The sequence below is a fragment of the Pyrus communis genome, chromosome 7, assembly GCF_963583255.1.
Source record: "Pyrus communis chromosome 7, drPyrComm1.1, whole genome shotgun sequence".
Taxonomy (NCBI): domain Eukaryota; kingdom Viridiplantae; phylum Streptophyta; class Magnoliopsida; order Rosales; family Rosaceae; genus Pyrus; species Pyrus communis.
Genome location: NC_084809.1, coordinates 22,781,986 through 22,795,278, shown reverse-complemented (window position 1 = coordinate 22,795,278; position 13,293 = coordinate 22,781,986). Strand labels below are relative to the sequence as shown.

At 37.6% G+C, this 13,293-nt stretch overlaps 1 protein-coding gene across 1 annotated transcript; it reads left to right on the top strand.

The window, feature by feature from the left end:
- The first annotated feature begins 1,049 nt into the window (after positions 1–1,049).
- LOC137738656 (shikimate O-hydroxycinnamoyltransferase-like) lies at positions 1,050–12,561 on the top strand. The gene is made up of 2 exons (XM_068478132.1): positions 1,050–1,478; positions 11,589–12,561. The coding sequence occupies exons 1-2, from the start codon at positions 1,050–1,052 to the stop codon at positions 12,483–12,485; spliced, it is 1,326 nt and encodes a 441-aa protein (XP_068334233.1). The 3' UTR covers positions 12,486–12,561.
- Positions 12,562–13,293: the final 732 nt, after the last annotated feature.

The window sequence follows — 13,293 nt, the reverse complement described above, 5'->3', positions numbered from 1 at the left end:
ACAGACATTTTCCGCCAGTTTCTGGCCAAACCACGACGAGTTAGCTGCTAAAAAAAGGTTCCGTTATCTTCTTCTCATCGAGAAGTATGATTTTCGTTTATGAATCACTTGATTTCGTTTAGTGTTGAAGAAGTTATGAACGTTTAAAGTTTGCCCAGTTTCTGGCAAGTTTTCCAGTTTTCCCTCGGACCAGTCAACTTTGAGGCTATTTTCCGACTATCTTCGTCAACCATTGGGCTTCCAAATAGGTATAATCTTATTCTACACTTTCCTATCTTCACTTTGGTATATTATGAGTCAAATTTGATTAAGAAACAGTTAAGTTACGAAACTTTGAAAATTGCCCAAACTTCCGGCCAAGAACTCGGGGACACTTAACGGAGTTTTTAACGGAATGACCAAAATGATGGATGGTGGACAATCTCAGGGACCACTTCTATTGATTTGAAATCTCAGATACTAAAATGAGGAGTTATGCAAATCTCGGAGACCATTTTGGCTAAAAAGCCTTTTATGAATTACAGTTAGTTCAGGAATAATAATGGGTGAGAAAATTGCAATTTAATTGAAGTAATGATATTCAAACCAAGTTTTTGTACCACATTTTCATATCATCTTTGGTGGCAATTAATGTAGACAACCATATCATTTGAATTAATCAAAATTTTAAATTTAGTTCATTATTTAATAAACTAACAATTAAGAAAAATTAGTTAATTAAATGATGATTGTGGTATACGAGGAGTCTTTGTCATTTCTTTCTTTAAATTTTTCAAATTTTTCAAATGATGGGTAAGAAATTAAGACAACGTGATTAGTCTAAACAATAAGTACGAGTCACGGAATTTTAACTACTCACGTGGTGGGCAACGATTGGTCTGTCTGTACAACGAGGTCATTGTCCAGAACCATACCGTGGGCTCCACCAACAGAAGTGGGTCCACCGAGCAGACCAACAGATCGCATGCAGTGTATGGGATGGAATGCTAAAAACTATAAAGTGAGCACAACAACATAATAATCTCAGACCTTCGTTACGTAACTAAAACATGGTGGTGAATGTTAGCATGAGGGAGACGACGATCGTGAAGCCGGCAGAGGAGACGCCGAAGCAGGTTCTGTGGATGTCCAACTTGGACTTGGTGATTTTGAGCAAGCACACCCCCAGTGTCTACTTCTACCGGCGAAGCCAAACCGGCGGCCATCCCACCAGCCCCTTCTTCGACCCGGCACTGCTTAAGGGCGCCCTCTCCAAGGCCCTCGTACCGTTCTACCCCCTGGCGGGGCGCCTCCAGCAGAACGAAACAGGCCGTTCCGAAATCAACTGCAATGGGGAGGGCGTGCTGTTTGCTGTGGCGGAGACCGACTCCGTCCTCGAGAATTTCGGCGATTTTGCGCCAACTCCCGAGTTCCGGAAGCTTATCCCCGTCGTCGATTATTCTGCTGGGATTTCCACTTATCCCCTCTTTGTGGTACAGGTATGTGTATGTTGATTTAGATTCAGTTGAGCATTGGTTATCTTTTCTAGCTAAATAATATTAGAGTAGTAGTGCCTTTGGCTGAGGATTTTTGTTAGTTATTACTTGTTAAGCTGATAAATCAAATTAATAGATTAGATAGATGAAAAACTAATAAAAGGAGCTTCAAAACTTGAATTTTAACCAAAAGTCACCTTATAACTTTATTTAATGATAAGAACAAGGAAAAGAAATATAAAAAAAACACACACACAAAAAAAAATCTAAATCAAAGCGCATGAAAAACAAAATCTTTTTTTTTTTTTTTTTTTTTTGGGTGTTTCACCGACCTTCTTCCCGGCTAGGTGGTGATGTAAGACCACCTCTTGGTCTGGGTTCGAAGGTTTGGTGGGATGTGAATGGGATTTAACAAACAAACGAACAAATAAACAAACAAAAACTTTGATGCTTGAGGATATGAATGTGATTTAACTAAACCCTTGCTGCTCCACTTGTTAAATTGTTAATATGTGAATTGGATTTAACAAACCCAAAAAATAATAATAATAAAAAAAAAAAAACCAAACTAAAATGATTGAAAGCCTTATATGTGACCTAATTGAGAGATATGGATGATGGAGAAGTTTGAGGGTGATGCATTCAGCATTTGTAGTTCAAGCGTCTGTGCGGGTGGCTGTGGATAAAGATGCAAGGAGCGACATCTCAGATATCCAAATAGTTTTCAATTTCAATTTTGGGTTGAGATTGATTTTTATGTGAATTACAAAGCTCTGCAGCTTTGTAGCAAGGATTGGGTTTGATTTGAAGAAAAAGTGGAAAAGAAGGGAGGAACGACTGGGTATTTCATGAAGAACGTCATGGGCATGGGCATCACCACCATCATGAAGGTGGTTGTTGCTCCGGGGATGCAGCGAAACTAGAAAAGGCACTATTTTTAAAATTGAACTAAGAAATAGGCACTATTTATGAAATTGGACCAAGAAAGATAGACTATTTATGAAACTGGATCAAGAAAAAGATACTATTTATGAAATTGAACCAAGAAAGAGACACTATTTAAGAAAATATACCAATTACTGTACACTATTTATGAAAGAGTTTTTTTTATTAACACCTCACATATTTTTTAATACACCCTACATAAAAATTTATTATTAAATGACTTATATATCCTATTATGAAATGACTATTTAGTTCACATTTGAATTTAAAAAATAAAACTATTTTATGAATGTGTCCCAAATTGTTTTCATATTTTTTCTTCAAGCTGTCGAAGTCACTCCTATCATCCATTGTAGAACAAAACTCTAACAAGTAACAAACAAGATGAGTATAGATGGATACATACATATATGTACACACACAAGTGAAATCTAAAATCCCCAATTGATAGAAGGGTGGTGATATCCACACACCCTTTTTTACTTCTTCCACACATTTTTAGTTTTCAGCCGTCATATTGGATAAATTGAAGAAGATCAACGAATATAAATTAACAAGGGGTGTGTGAGAAGTAAAAAAGGGTGTGTGGATAGTACACCCCTTGATAGAAATCAATGAAGTTTATTGAAATCTAACCCCGCAAAATGGACAAAGATCTTTGTAGTTAATTGAAGAGAGAAACCCTAAAATTCTTAATTGATAGAAACTCCAAAATGGAATAATTAAAAATTGAAAAAAGAATATGAGAAAATTTTCGTTTTGTACTTGATTAGAGTTTCTTAATAGATAATAAACCATTTGAGAAACCCCTTAACTCCACATATCTCAAGTCCAACAATTCCAAATTAGAGGAAAAAGTGGAGTCCTCAAAGATGCACAAAGAAAGAAGCAAGATGATACTAATGGAGTTTGGTCAAACTTTATCTTCGTAAACCCTAAACCATTGATTTGAAGATGAAGCACTTTCTCTTTACACCTTATAGAAATTTCTACATTGATCATTCGACAATACTCGTTTCTGAAAATGGCAGAGAAGATGAACTTGTGAGACGAACACATGATTTGAATTGGATTTTAAGTGGAGAGTGTGGGGTATGTGTAAAAAGTATGGGGTGTGAGGATAGTATTGAAAAATATGTAGGGTGTATTAAGATAAATTTTAGTCTAAAAACGAAATGTGGGGTGTATTAAGTATATGAGGTGTAGTCAACAAAACGTGGGGTGTGAATAAAACGACCCTTTATGAAACATGACCAATAACTAGGCACTATATATGAAAGTGGATCAAGCATTAGGCACTACTTATGAAACTTGACCAAGAATGAGACACCATTTATGAAACTGTATCAACTACTATACACTATTTATGAAACAAAACCGAATAACTCGGCACTATTTATGAAATCGAACCAAGAACTAGGCACTATTTATGAATCTGGACCAATAAATAGTACAATACCGTTTAGTTTCATAAATAGTTTAATACAGATCAGTTTCATAAATAGTATAGTATTGTTCAATTTCATAAATAGTGTAGTACCGTTCAGTTTCATAAACAGTGTAGTACTGTGCAATTTCATAAACAATGTCTATTATGGACGCGTGGATCCTTTGTGTCAGGTTTTTTTTTTTTTTTTTTTTTTTTTTAATTTAATATTAAAATTATGTCATTTTCATTAAAATTTAAGTTCTTTTGTCATCTTTATTAAAATTTAAGGTTTTTTTTATTAAAACCTAAGTTTTTTTCTTTAAATAAAGTTATATCATGGTTTTTAGTTAAAATAAACTTAGCCCAAACATTTTTCATGAAAGCTCCCTGGGTTGCTTTATTAGCCCCCACATATTGTTGAATACACTCCACATACTTAAAACATCTCACACTTACTCTTTGAACTAAAAATTTTCTTAATACACCCGAGTTACTAACCGAAACTACCCTAAAACCCCCACACAGTTCATACACCCCATACACCCCACACCAAAATCTACCTCATGTCTTCATCTTGTCCAAAAAATAAATTTAAACCCTTTGTCTTTAGCACACAAACAGTGCGCGTGGTTCTACTGCTTCAAGGTTTTTGTCAATTGAGGGGAATTAGGCTCTAATGTGGATTTGATCTTAAACTCAAAAATTGCTATTCGTAAATAAGAAATCATGAAAGAGCTAGTTGATTGTGCTATTGCTGTGTCCATGCAGATTCTCGGTTCTGCAATCATGCTTGAATGAAATTGCACCATAAACCATCCTAAGAAAGAAAGAGCAAACATGCTTGAAAATTTTTAGCAAAAAAAAAAAAAAAAACAGACTACTACCACACTGTTGCAAAGAAGATTTGAATGTTTCAGAGTACTTCATCTCTTATGTTGCAGAATCCTTAAAAATTTTGATATAAAAAAAAAAAAAAAAAACATAATCACATGACATTGTGAGTGCGCTGGGTGGATATAAAATTATATATAATTTACAGGTGGTTAGGATCATGTTTAAATGATTTGGGCTGTATGAAGAAAATGATTGTTTTGCCTTACTTTTTAGGGTTTAAAAGTCATTTCAACAAGTGATTTAACAATAAATATTAAGTGGGTGTACTCAACAATTAGTGGAATGCTAAAAAAAACCCTTAGATAAAGTTTGTTGGAATATTAATTTGTTACTCATTTCGTTGCATGAATTAATTCAGGAAATGATATCTACATTTTTTTCATTCTTAAATACCCTTTTTTTTAAAAAAAGACAAGTGTATACAATAGAAAAATAGTGTGTGGTTATTATTTTTTTTATTAATATCCTCTTATCGAAAGCTTCAGCATGGGCAATTCCTATAAGTCATTGCCTTTGTTTTAACGCAACGATATTTGAAGGAATTGAGTCAATTGACACTTACCATTACTATTGGAGTGGCTACGAGTTCGACTCGAGTGGAGTCGATGGAGTTGGCGAAGAATGCAATTGAGAGAGAGACCGAGTCTGAGAGAGATTGGAGTGGAGAGGATTTGAGCGAACGACACGATCGTATGGTAGAAGTCGGGTTGAGAACTTTCTGAGAGAGATTGGAGAGGGTTTGAGAGACATTGGTGACTGGGGTTACTGGGTAAGAGAGATTGGAGTGGCGGTGGTTGAGAGAGAGATAGTTTGAGAAAATGATAATTGGAGTGATAGTCTGAGTAAGGGTGGGTTTCAAAAACTGAAAACCGAAAAAAAAAATTAGACTGAATACTGAACTGAAACAAAAAAAAAATTAAACTGAACAAAAGAAAACCCAACTGAACCGAATCAAACTTTATTGGTTCTGCTTCGGTTTTAAAGGTTTGAAAACCGAACCGAATTTCTTTACGCTTAAGACATCGAATCCCTACAATAGGAAGAAGAGCAAGGGATTTAATCATCCTTAACACCACCTTAACCTTCTCGCCTTCTCGGATGTGTAGGTATAACAAACAAGGTGCTGATATTTTACTTTAATCAAATTAATGAATTAGACGGTGCAAACTTCGAAGCACCCCCTCTAATGACATGCGATTTAACGTTATAGAAGGTCAGCAAAGCCCTTTTTACATATTATCCCACTAACATATCATACATGTTTCAATTTGTTTTAAGGCATGGACACTATGCGTTTTAGATAAACCACTTGAACTGATCGATAAGACATTTTGTGATTTGTACAACATATCTGAAGTGGTAAGGTGTCTTCATTTAGGGCTGTTATGTGTGCAAAGAGTACCTAAGGATAAACCAAGCACGTCTTTTGTGGTTATGTTTGTGATTTCTCATTTTCTTATTATTAGTGTGTCAATGCAAGTCTCTTATCTAAATTCTACATTTAAAAAAAAAAAAAAAATCAGGTTCAATGAAATAAAAAGCATCAAAACCAAACAAAACCAAAAAAAAAAAAAAAAAAAAAAACGAACTGAACCTAACCAAAATCAAAATTTCTCGGTTTGATTTCGATTTTAGCAAAAAATCGAATCGAATGAAACCAAACTCACTCTAAGTCTAAGAGTTGAGGCTGGGGGGATTCGAATCCATTAGAGCAACTCCACCCCTATCCACTTTGTGCTAGCACCCAGCCCATTTATCCACTTAATTGAACAGTAACAGACTCAATGAACAGTAATAGGCCAAAGCATCTCCACCCCAAAAAAAAATGTGCTGGCACCTAGTCTAAAAATGCGCTGGCACAAACGATCTCCACCCCTACAAAATGCGCTGGCACCCAGTCCATTTAAAATATTAAATAATTTTTTTATAAAATAATAAAAAAAAATAGTTTTAATTTCGAATAGGATTTTTAACCAATCTCGTCACGCCACGTGTCATTATCCGAACGTACTATTTTTTGAATAGATTTCCGCTAAGATTTTCAACCAATCCCGACAACCCACGTGTCACTTCCTGTTTACAATAATTTAGGCAATATTTCGATAAGATTTTTAACCAATCTCGTCACGCCACGTGTCATTATCCGAACGTACTATTTTTTTAATAGATTTCCGCTAAGATTTTCAACCAATCACGTAGTGCCACGTGGCATTGTCCAGAACCTCATCTTCTTTTTTTTTGTCCATATAAACCCTACATCCCTACATCCATCCTCACACTAAACTCAATCCTTTTTTTTAGCTCAGAATTCTTCTTTATCGTTTTCAAATCTTGAGTTCTTACAATGTCTTCTTCAAGGAGAGCGTATAAACAGTTGCAAGAGCAGCAGAAAAGGTTGTTGGCACAACAGGAAGAATTGGTCAATCTTGACCAAGATGGAGGTGGAGATGAGGTCTTCGCAATGGAGGAGGATGAGGATGATCACCATAGAAGGCGGAGGGCCTCACATTCCCGCCGTATCATGCAAGCTATGGGTCAGATAGCCAAACCCGGACGTGCGGCAAACATCGATAGAAGAAGGGAAAGACGAGGTAAAGATCTCTTGGAAGATTATTTTATTCCCAACAGCGTTTACCCTGATCATGTTTTTAGACGTCGTTTTAGAATGCAACGAAGTTTGTTCGCTAAAATCATGAGTGATGTTTGCAACCATGATTCATATTTTGTGCAAAAAGATGATGCTTTTCATGTGCTAGGTCTTCTTCCTGAGCAAAAAATTACGGCTGCCTTGCGAATGCTTGCATATGGGGCATCTGCAGATCAAGTGGATGAGATCGCAAGGATGGGAAAAACAACAGTTCTGGAGTCCCTGATGCGGTTTTGCTCTGCAATTGAAGCCCTCTACACCAATGAGTACCTTCGGCAACCCACGCCAAGGGACATGCGAAGGCTTCTGAGGAAGGGTGAGATGCGAGGCTTCCCTGGCATGATTGGAAGCATCGACTGCATGCACTGGACATGGAAAAACTGTCCAAGTGCGTGGCAAGGAGCTTATGGCGACAGAAAAGGAGCCAAAAGCATCATTTTGGAAGCGGTGGCTTCTTTTGATACATGGATTTGGCATGCTTTTTTTGGTGTTCCAGGAGCTCAGAATGACCTAAATGTCCTTGCCCAATCTCCAGTGTTTGACGAACTGCTACAAGGGCGTGGGCCGAGATGCACATATTGGGTTAATGGTACTAAATACGAGGGACCATACTACCTTGCAGATGGTATTTACCCAAGGTGGTCAACATTTGTCAAAACAGTGCCACACCCGCAGAGTGAAAAAGATAAACACTTCGCAAAGTGTCAAGAAGGGTGTAGGAAGGATGTCGAGCGTTGTTTTGGCATCCTGCAAGCTCGTTGGGCCATTGTCAGGAGTGCAGCTAGAATGTTTGATGTCGAGGCTCTTCGATCCATCATGATGACGTGTATTATTCTTCACAACATGATTGTTGAAGACGAGTATGATTATGATGCCGTCGATGAATACGAGCCGGATCCGATGAACAACTCAAGAACACAAATCTACTATGCTCATGACCGGACCGAAGATCCCGTGCAACACGAGCCGTTGGAACGGGATGGACGTTACAATGAATTGATCGTTCAACGATACACTTCATTGCAAGAGCCATACTGGCACATAGCCCGCCAGAATGACTTGATTGACCATCAGTGGAGATTGCACGAAGGCGAAGATAATTAAAATAAGGCTTGTGGTTGAAGAATAAAGTGTATTGTTTTTTAAGTGATCTTATTTAGTGTGTTTGCTTTTTTTTTTAAGTTTAAATGGTGAGGTTATGTAATTTTATTTGGTGTTTTAAGTTTAAATGGTGAGGTTATGTAATTTTAAGTTTAAATGGTGTTTTAAGTTTAAATGATGTTTTATGTAATTTTATTTGGTGTTTTAAGTTTAAATGGTGTTTTAAAGTTCTAAAAATAAATAAGAAATTAAATAAAGTTCTAAAAATAAATAAGAAATTACATAAGAAATTAAATAAAGTTCTAAAAATAAATAAGAAATTACATAAGAAATTAAGTAAAGTAGTACAAATAAATGCGAAATTATACAAAGTCTGTGGAGTTAGGATATGTGGTGCTAGGATCTTGGTTGCTAGGATTTCTGTAGCTGGAACCCCCTTGACTTGTTTCGGCATCTCTTGCACGCCTCCTTCGCACGACATCTCTTTTTTCTGATGTCCAAAAATATTTTGAATTCGGAGACAATCCTACTAGAGACTTGTTCATAGTGTCACGATCTGTTTGAGCCATCCTTTCTTCTCTAAGCATCTCATTCTCTCGATGAAGTGCTTCTCTAATCATCTCGTTCTCTCGATTAACTATTTCTCTTTGTCTCTCAGACGCCGCATCACGAGCCTCAGTAGCTGCAATAATTGCTGCCACAATAGCAGCTTTTTCCTCATCTCTAGCCTTTTCCCATGCCATGTTCATTTCACCTTGACGAGTAAGTTCCTCCATATATTTAGTGTAGTCATTTTTGGAAGAACTACCTTTTTTCTTTGATGCCTTTTTACCTTGAGGCCTGAGGGACTGAAGAGTCGGTTGGGTCTCTGGCACTTGTTCAGGTATCCATTCCGTGTCTTCAAATGTGTTGGCTTCTTGTTCGGCTGTGTCTGCTTCTGGCGAACTGTGTAGACCCATACCGTGCATGACAACTTCTGGACCGGTTGCCACAATTTGGTATTTAGGGCAATCTTTGACAATTTGCCAACATTCCCATTTGTTGAATGATTTGTTATGGTTCTTTGCATTGTAGAATGCTTGTGCTTGTAGTGTCTATAAAAATTACATAAAAATTACATAAGAATTGTGGAATGCATAAAAATTATATAAAAATTACATAAAAATTACATAAGTATTTGGAATGCATATTACATAAGAAATTAAATAAGAATTGTGGAATGCATAAAAATTATATAAAAAGTACATAAAAATTACATAAGTATTTGGAATGCATATTACATAAAAATTACATAAGAAATTAAATAAATTAAAATAATCAAATCGGGTGGAATGCATATAAATAAATAAAAATATTGTTACCTCATCCGCTAAACTTGTCCCACTACGCAAATTATCAGAAGCATGAGAGAGGGCGTTTTTCCAACAAGTAAAGGATGCGTTGAGTTTTTTCCAACGACCTTGAAGACCTTGACTAGATCTGGCATCTTTTCCATGTACATCGTTGAACGATTTCGTAATTTTACTCCACATTTCTCGCTTATCCATCTCATTACCCGTAATCGGGTCATGAGTAGTGCGAACCCAACATTCACACAACGTAACATCTTCACTGAGCTTCCACGAAGTCATTTTTTTCTCTCAAAGTGTACAAAATATTCAAATGTAGAAAGTGTAGAAAGTGTAGAAAATATTGAAATGTGGTGTAAGGTGGAAGATGAGGGTTAGGTATTTATAGAAAAAAAAAATTAATTTTTTAAAATTTTTCTGTATTTTTTAAAAAAATTTTGACATTTTTTAATTAATTTTTAATAAATTTTAATGTTGTAATTAATCGGGACCGTTGGATTTGAAAAATAATCAAATCCAACAGCACTCATTACGCCACGTGGCCAACGGTCAAATTTCTGACCGTTGGGCCTTTTTTTTTTTTTTTAAAATTTTTGGTGAAATAAACGTGGACCGTTGATCTGTGATCGGACGGTCCAATTTAAAATTGAAATTCAAATTTTTTTTACCGTTGGAAATCCAACGGCCTAAAAAACTAGCCGTTGGAAATCCAACGGCTATGAGGAGGCCACGTATCCTTCACCCCGGACGACTGCAAGTTGCCCTGCCGCGCGGGCCCCACCGCCTGCAAAGCTGTCGGCTACTCGCCTGGCCTCCCGCGTGTTGTGCACGCGCCAGAAACAGACCGGGGAATGGGTCTGTCCATTTTGGGCTGGGCTCTTGACTGGCACGGGCTGGGTGCCAGGCAAGTTGGCGGGCTGGAGCACTTTCCCTGCATGCCGGGCTATTATTTGGACTTGGTGCTGGGCAAAAAAAGCTCCGGTGGAGCTGCTCTTAGGTGTGGCCAAGTCTACCTGAACTCGGATAAGAACCAATCAAACCCAGCCACGTGGCCCAACAAATTTAAAACAAATTGGTTCTAGGTTCAATTCGGTTCGGAATGTAACCAAACCAATATCGAACCTCTTTATGGGAAACCAGTTCGGTTTTTTGTACCCGTACCGAAATGAGCAAAAAAAAAAACTGAACCGACTGGTTTTCTTCCGGTTCGGTTTCTGTCCTCGGGACTTTATGCCCACCCTAATTATACCAATATGCTTTCTAAGGACATGTTCTTGTTTGTTTCGTGGTATACAAAGGGCACTTGCTTTTTTTATTCAAGGGCAGTATCGCTTTCCTTTTCAGTTTGCAACTTTGTCTTGACACCAAAAAACACTATTCAACGACTACAAATTCATCATGGATACATTAATTGAATAAGCCATAGAAGAAAATTCATCCAAAAAGATAAGACCCTGACATTTTATACTATGACGAGCTAGAGCGCGAATGTTAGAGATTAAATAGCTCTCATACCTTAAAGCTCAATGTAATTGGTGCAGAAGGTCTGGAACTAACTTCTAAAAAAGTAGTTTTTCGATTGATAACCTCATAGCATTAATGTGTATAATTGTGGGAGATTAGTTTGAAGCAAATTCATCACTATAAAACTAACTTTTGCCACCAAGTTAGATTGCAATTTTCGGACGTTCTTTTGAGCATGAGTTAATCTTACAATATATTGCTCTCCATTTACTCTGTATATGCAGGTCACATACTTCAAATGTGGTGGAGTGTCGCTTGGGGTCGGCCTGGAACATCGAGTGGCAGATGGGTGTTCAGGTCTCCACTTTGTAAATACATGGTCTGATATCGCCCCCGGACTTGACCTTACAATCCCACCATTCATCGACAGGACGTTACTTTGTGCCCGAGACCCACCTCAGCCAACATTCGACCCCGTTGAATACCAGCCTGATCCGCCCTTAAAAATTCCTCCGCCTTGCACAAAAGATGGTGATGCCGAGAGTACAACAGTCTCCATTTTTAGATTGACGCGGGAGCAGCTTAGCGTCTTGAAAGCCAAGTCTAAGGAAGAAGGGAACACAATCAACTACAGCACATATGAGATGTTGGCAGGCCATGTTTGGAGATGTGCATCCAAGGCACGTAATCTTCCCGATGATCAAGTGACCAAACTGCATATTGCGGTTGATGGACGGTCCAGACTGCAACCCCCGCTCCCACTTGGTTTCTTTGGCAATGTGGTTTTCGCAGGCGCACCATTAGCTACAGTGGGTGATCTCAAATCAAAACCAACATGGTATGCTGCCAGTCGTATACATGATATTGTGGTGCGTATGAACAACGATTACCTTAGGTCAGCTCTTGACTATCTTGAGGTTCAGCCTGATCTGTCGGCCCTTGTTCGCGGTGCTCATACTTTTCAGTGCCCGAAACTTGGGATAACTAGTTGGGTGAGGTTGCCGATATATGAAGCAGATTTTGGCTGGGGTGGACCTATGTTCATGGGACCTGGTGGAATTGGATATGAAGGTTTGTCGTTTGTGTTACCAAGTCCAACAAGTGATGGGAGTTTATCAGTGGCCATTTCCCTGAAGTCCGACCATATGGAATCATTTGCCAAGTTGTTGTATGACATATGAGGAAATCAAATGCGCAAAGAGTTTGTTCATCAGCCTAAAAATAAAATGTGTGTCTTTGTTGGTAATTAATGTAGTCTTGTGGCAAACTTCTTGTTTGAGTTGTCTTGTTTTTCTCATGAAATAAAAGATGAGAAAACTAGAATCCCTTACTTTTTTTACGTAATTTTATTAAACATTTGTGTTTTTTAAAATTTGATTAAGATGCTTTAACTAATGTTCACCTTGTTATGACCTATTTTATCTGACAGGGGAAGGGGGCCGGCGGCATACAGAGAGAATAAAGAGAGAGATGTGTTTGTAGGGTTATGTAGAGGAATGTGTGTGTTATTCTCCCTACACAGTGCCTTTATTTATAGTAATAAGAGAGAAGAAATCCTTCTCCTCCAAAGAATACAAGTCCATATAGGAAAGAATAACTAGAATAAAATCTAATCTAGAATTTACACAATCACACTTAAACTAGAGGTTTATAACACTCCCTCTTGAGTGTGTAAATATTCAAGTAGATTCGACATCATGTAGAGGTTGAGGAAGTCGACTCGTCGACACTGATTCTGGAAACACGTTATTCTTAATAAGGTAGGAACTTGCATAAGGAAGTAAGTCTCACAGAAAAAAAAAACCTATGGCTATGGTAAAAACCCGAGTAGGGACAAAATCCATAGTCTAAGGAAGAATGCGTGAGAAATGCAAAGTCAAATGAAACGTCTACGGGATGTCATCAGGGATATGATCAACCCAAGGTGGGTGCCTCGTTAAAATCTAGTTAGGTAGCAAAATTCTTGTGGGAAAATGCTCCTAATCATAG

What these genes read in the sequence shown, in the direction of transcription:
- LOC137738656 (XM_068478132.1), top strand. Translation starts at nt 1,050, where the DNA reads ATGGTGGTGAATGTTAGCATGAGGGAGACGACGATCGTGAAGCCGGCA. An exon ending in ATCCCCTCTTTGTGGTACAG is followed by an intron (nt 1,479 to 11,588) that starts GTATGTGTATGT and finishes CTGTATATGCAG; the next exon opens with GTCACATACTTCAAATGTGG.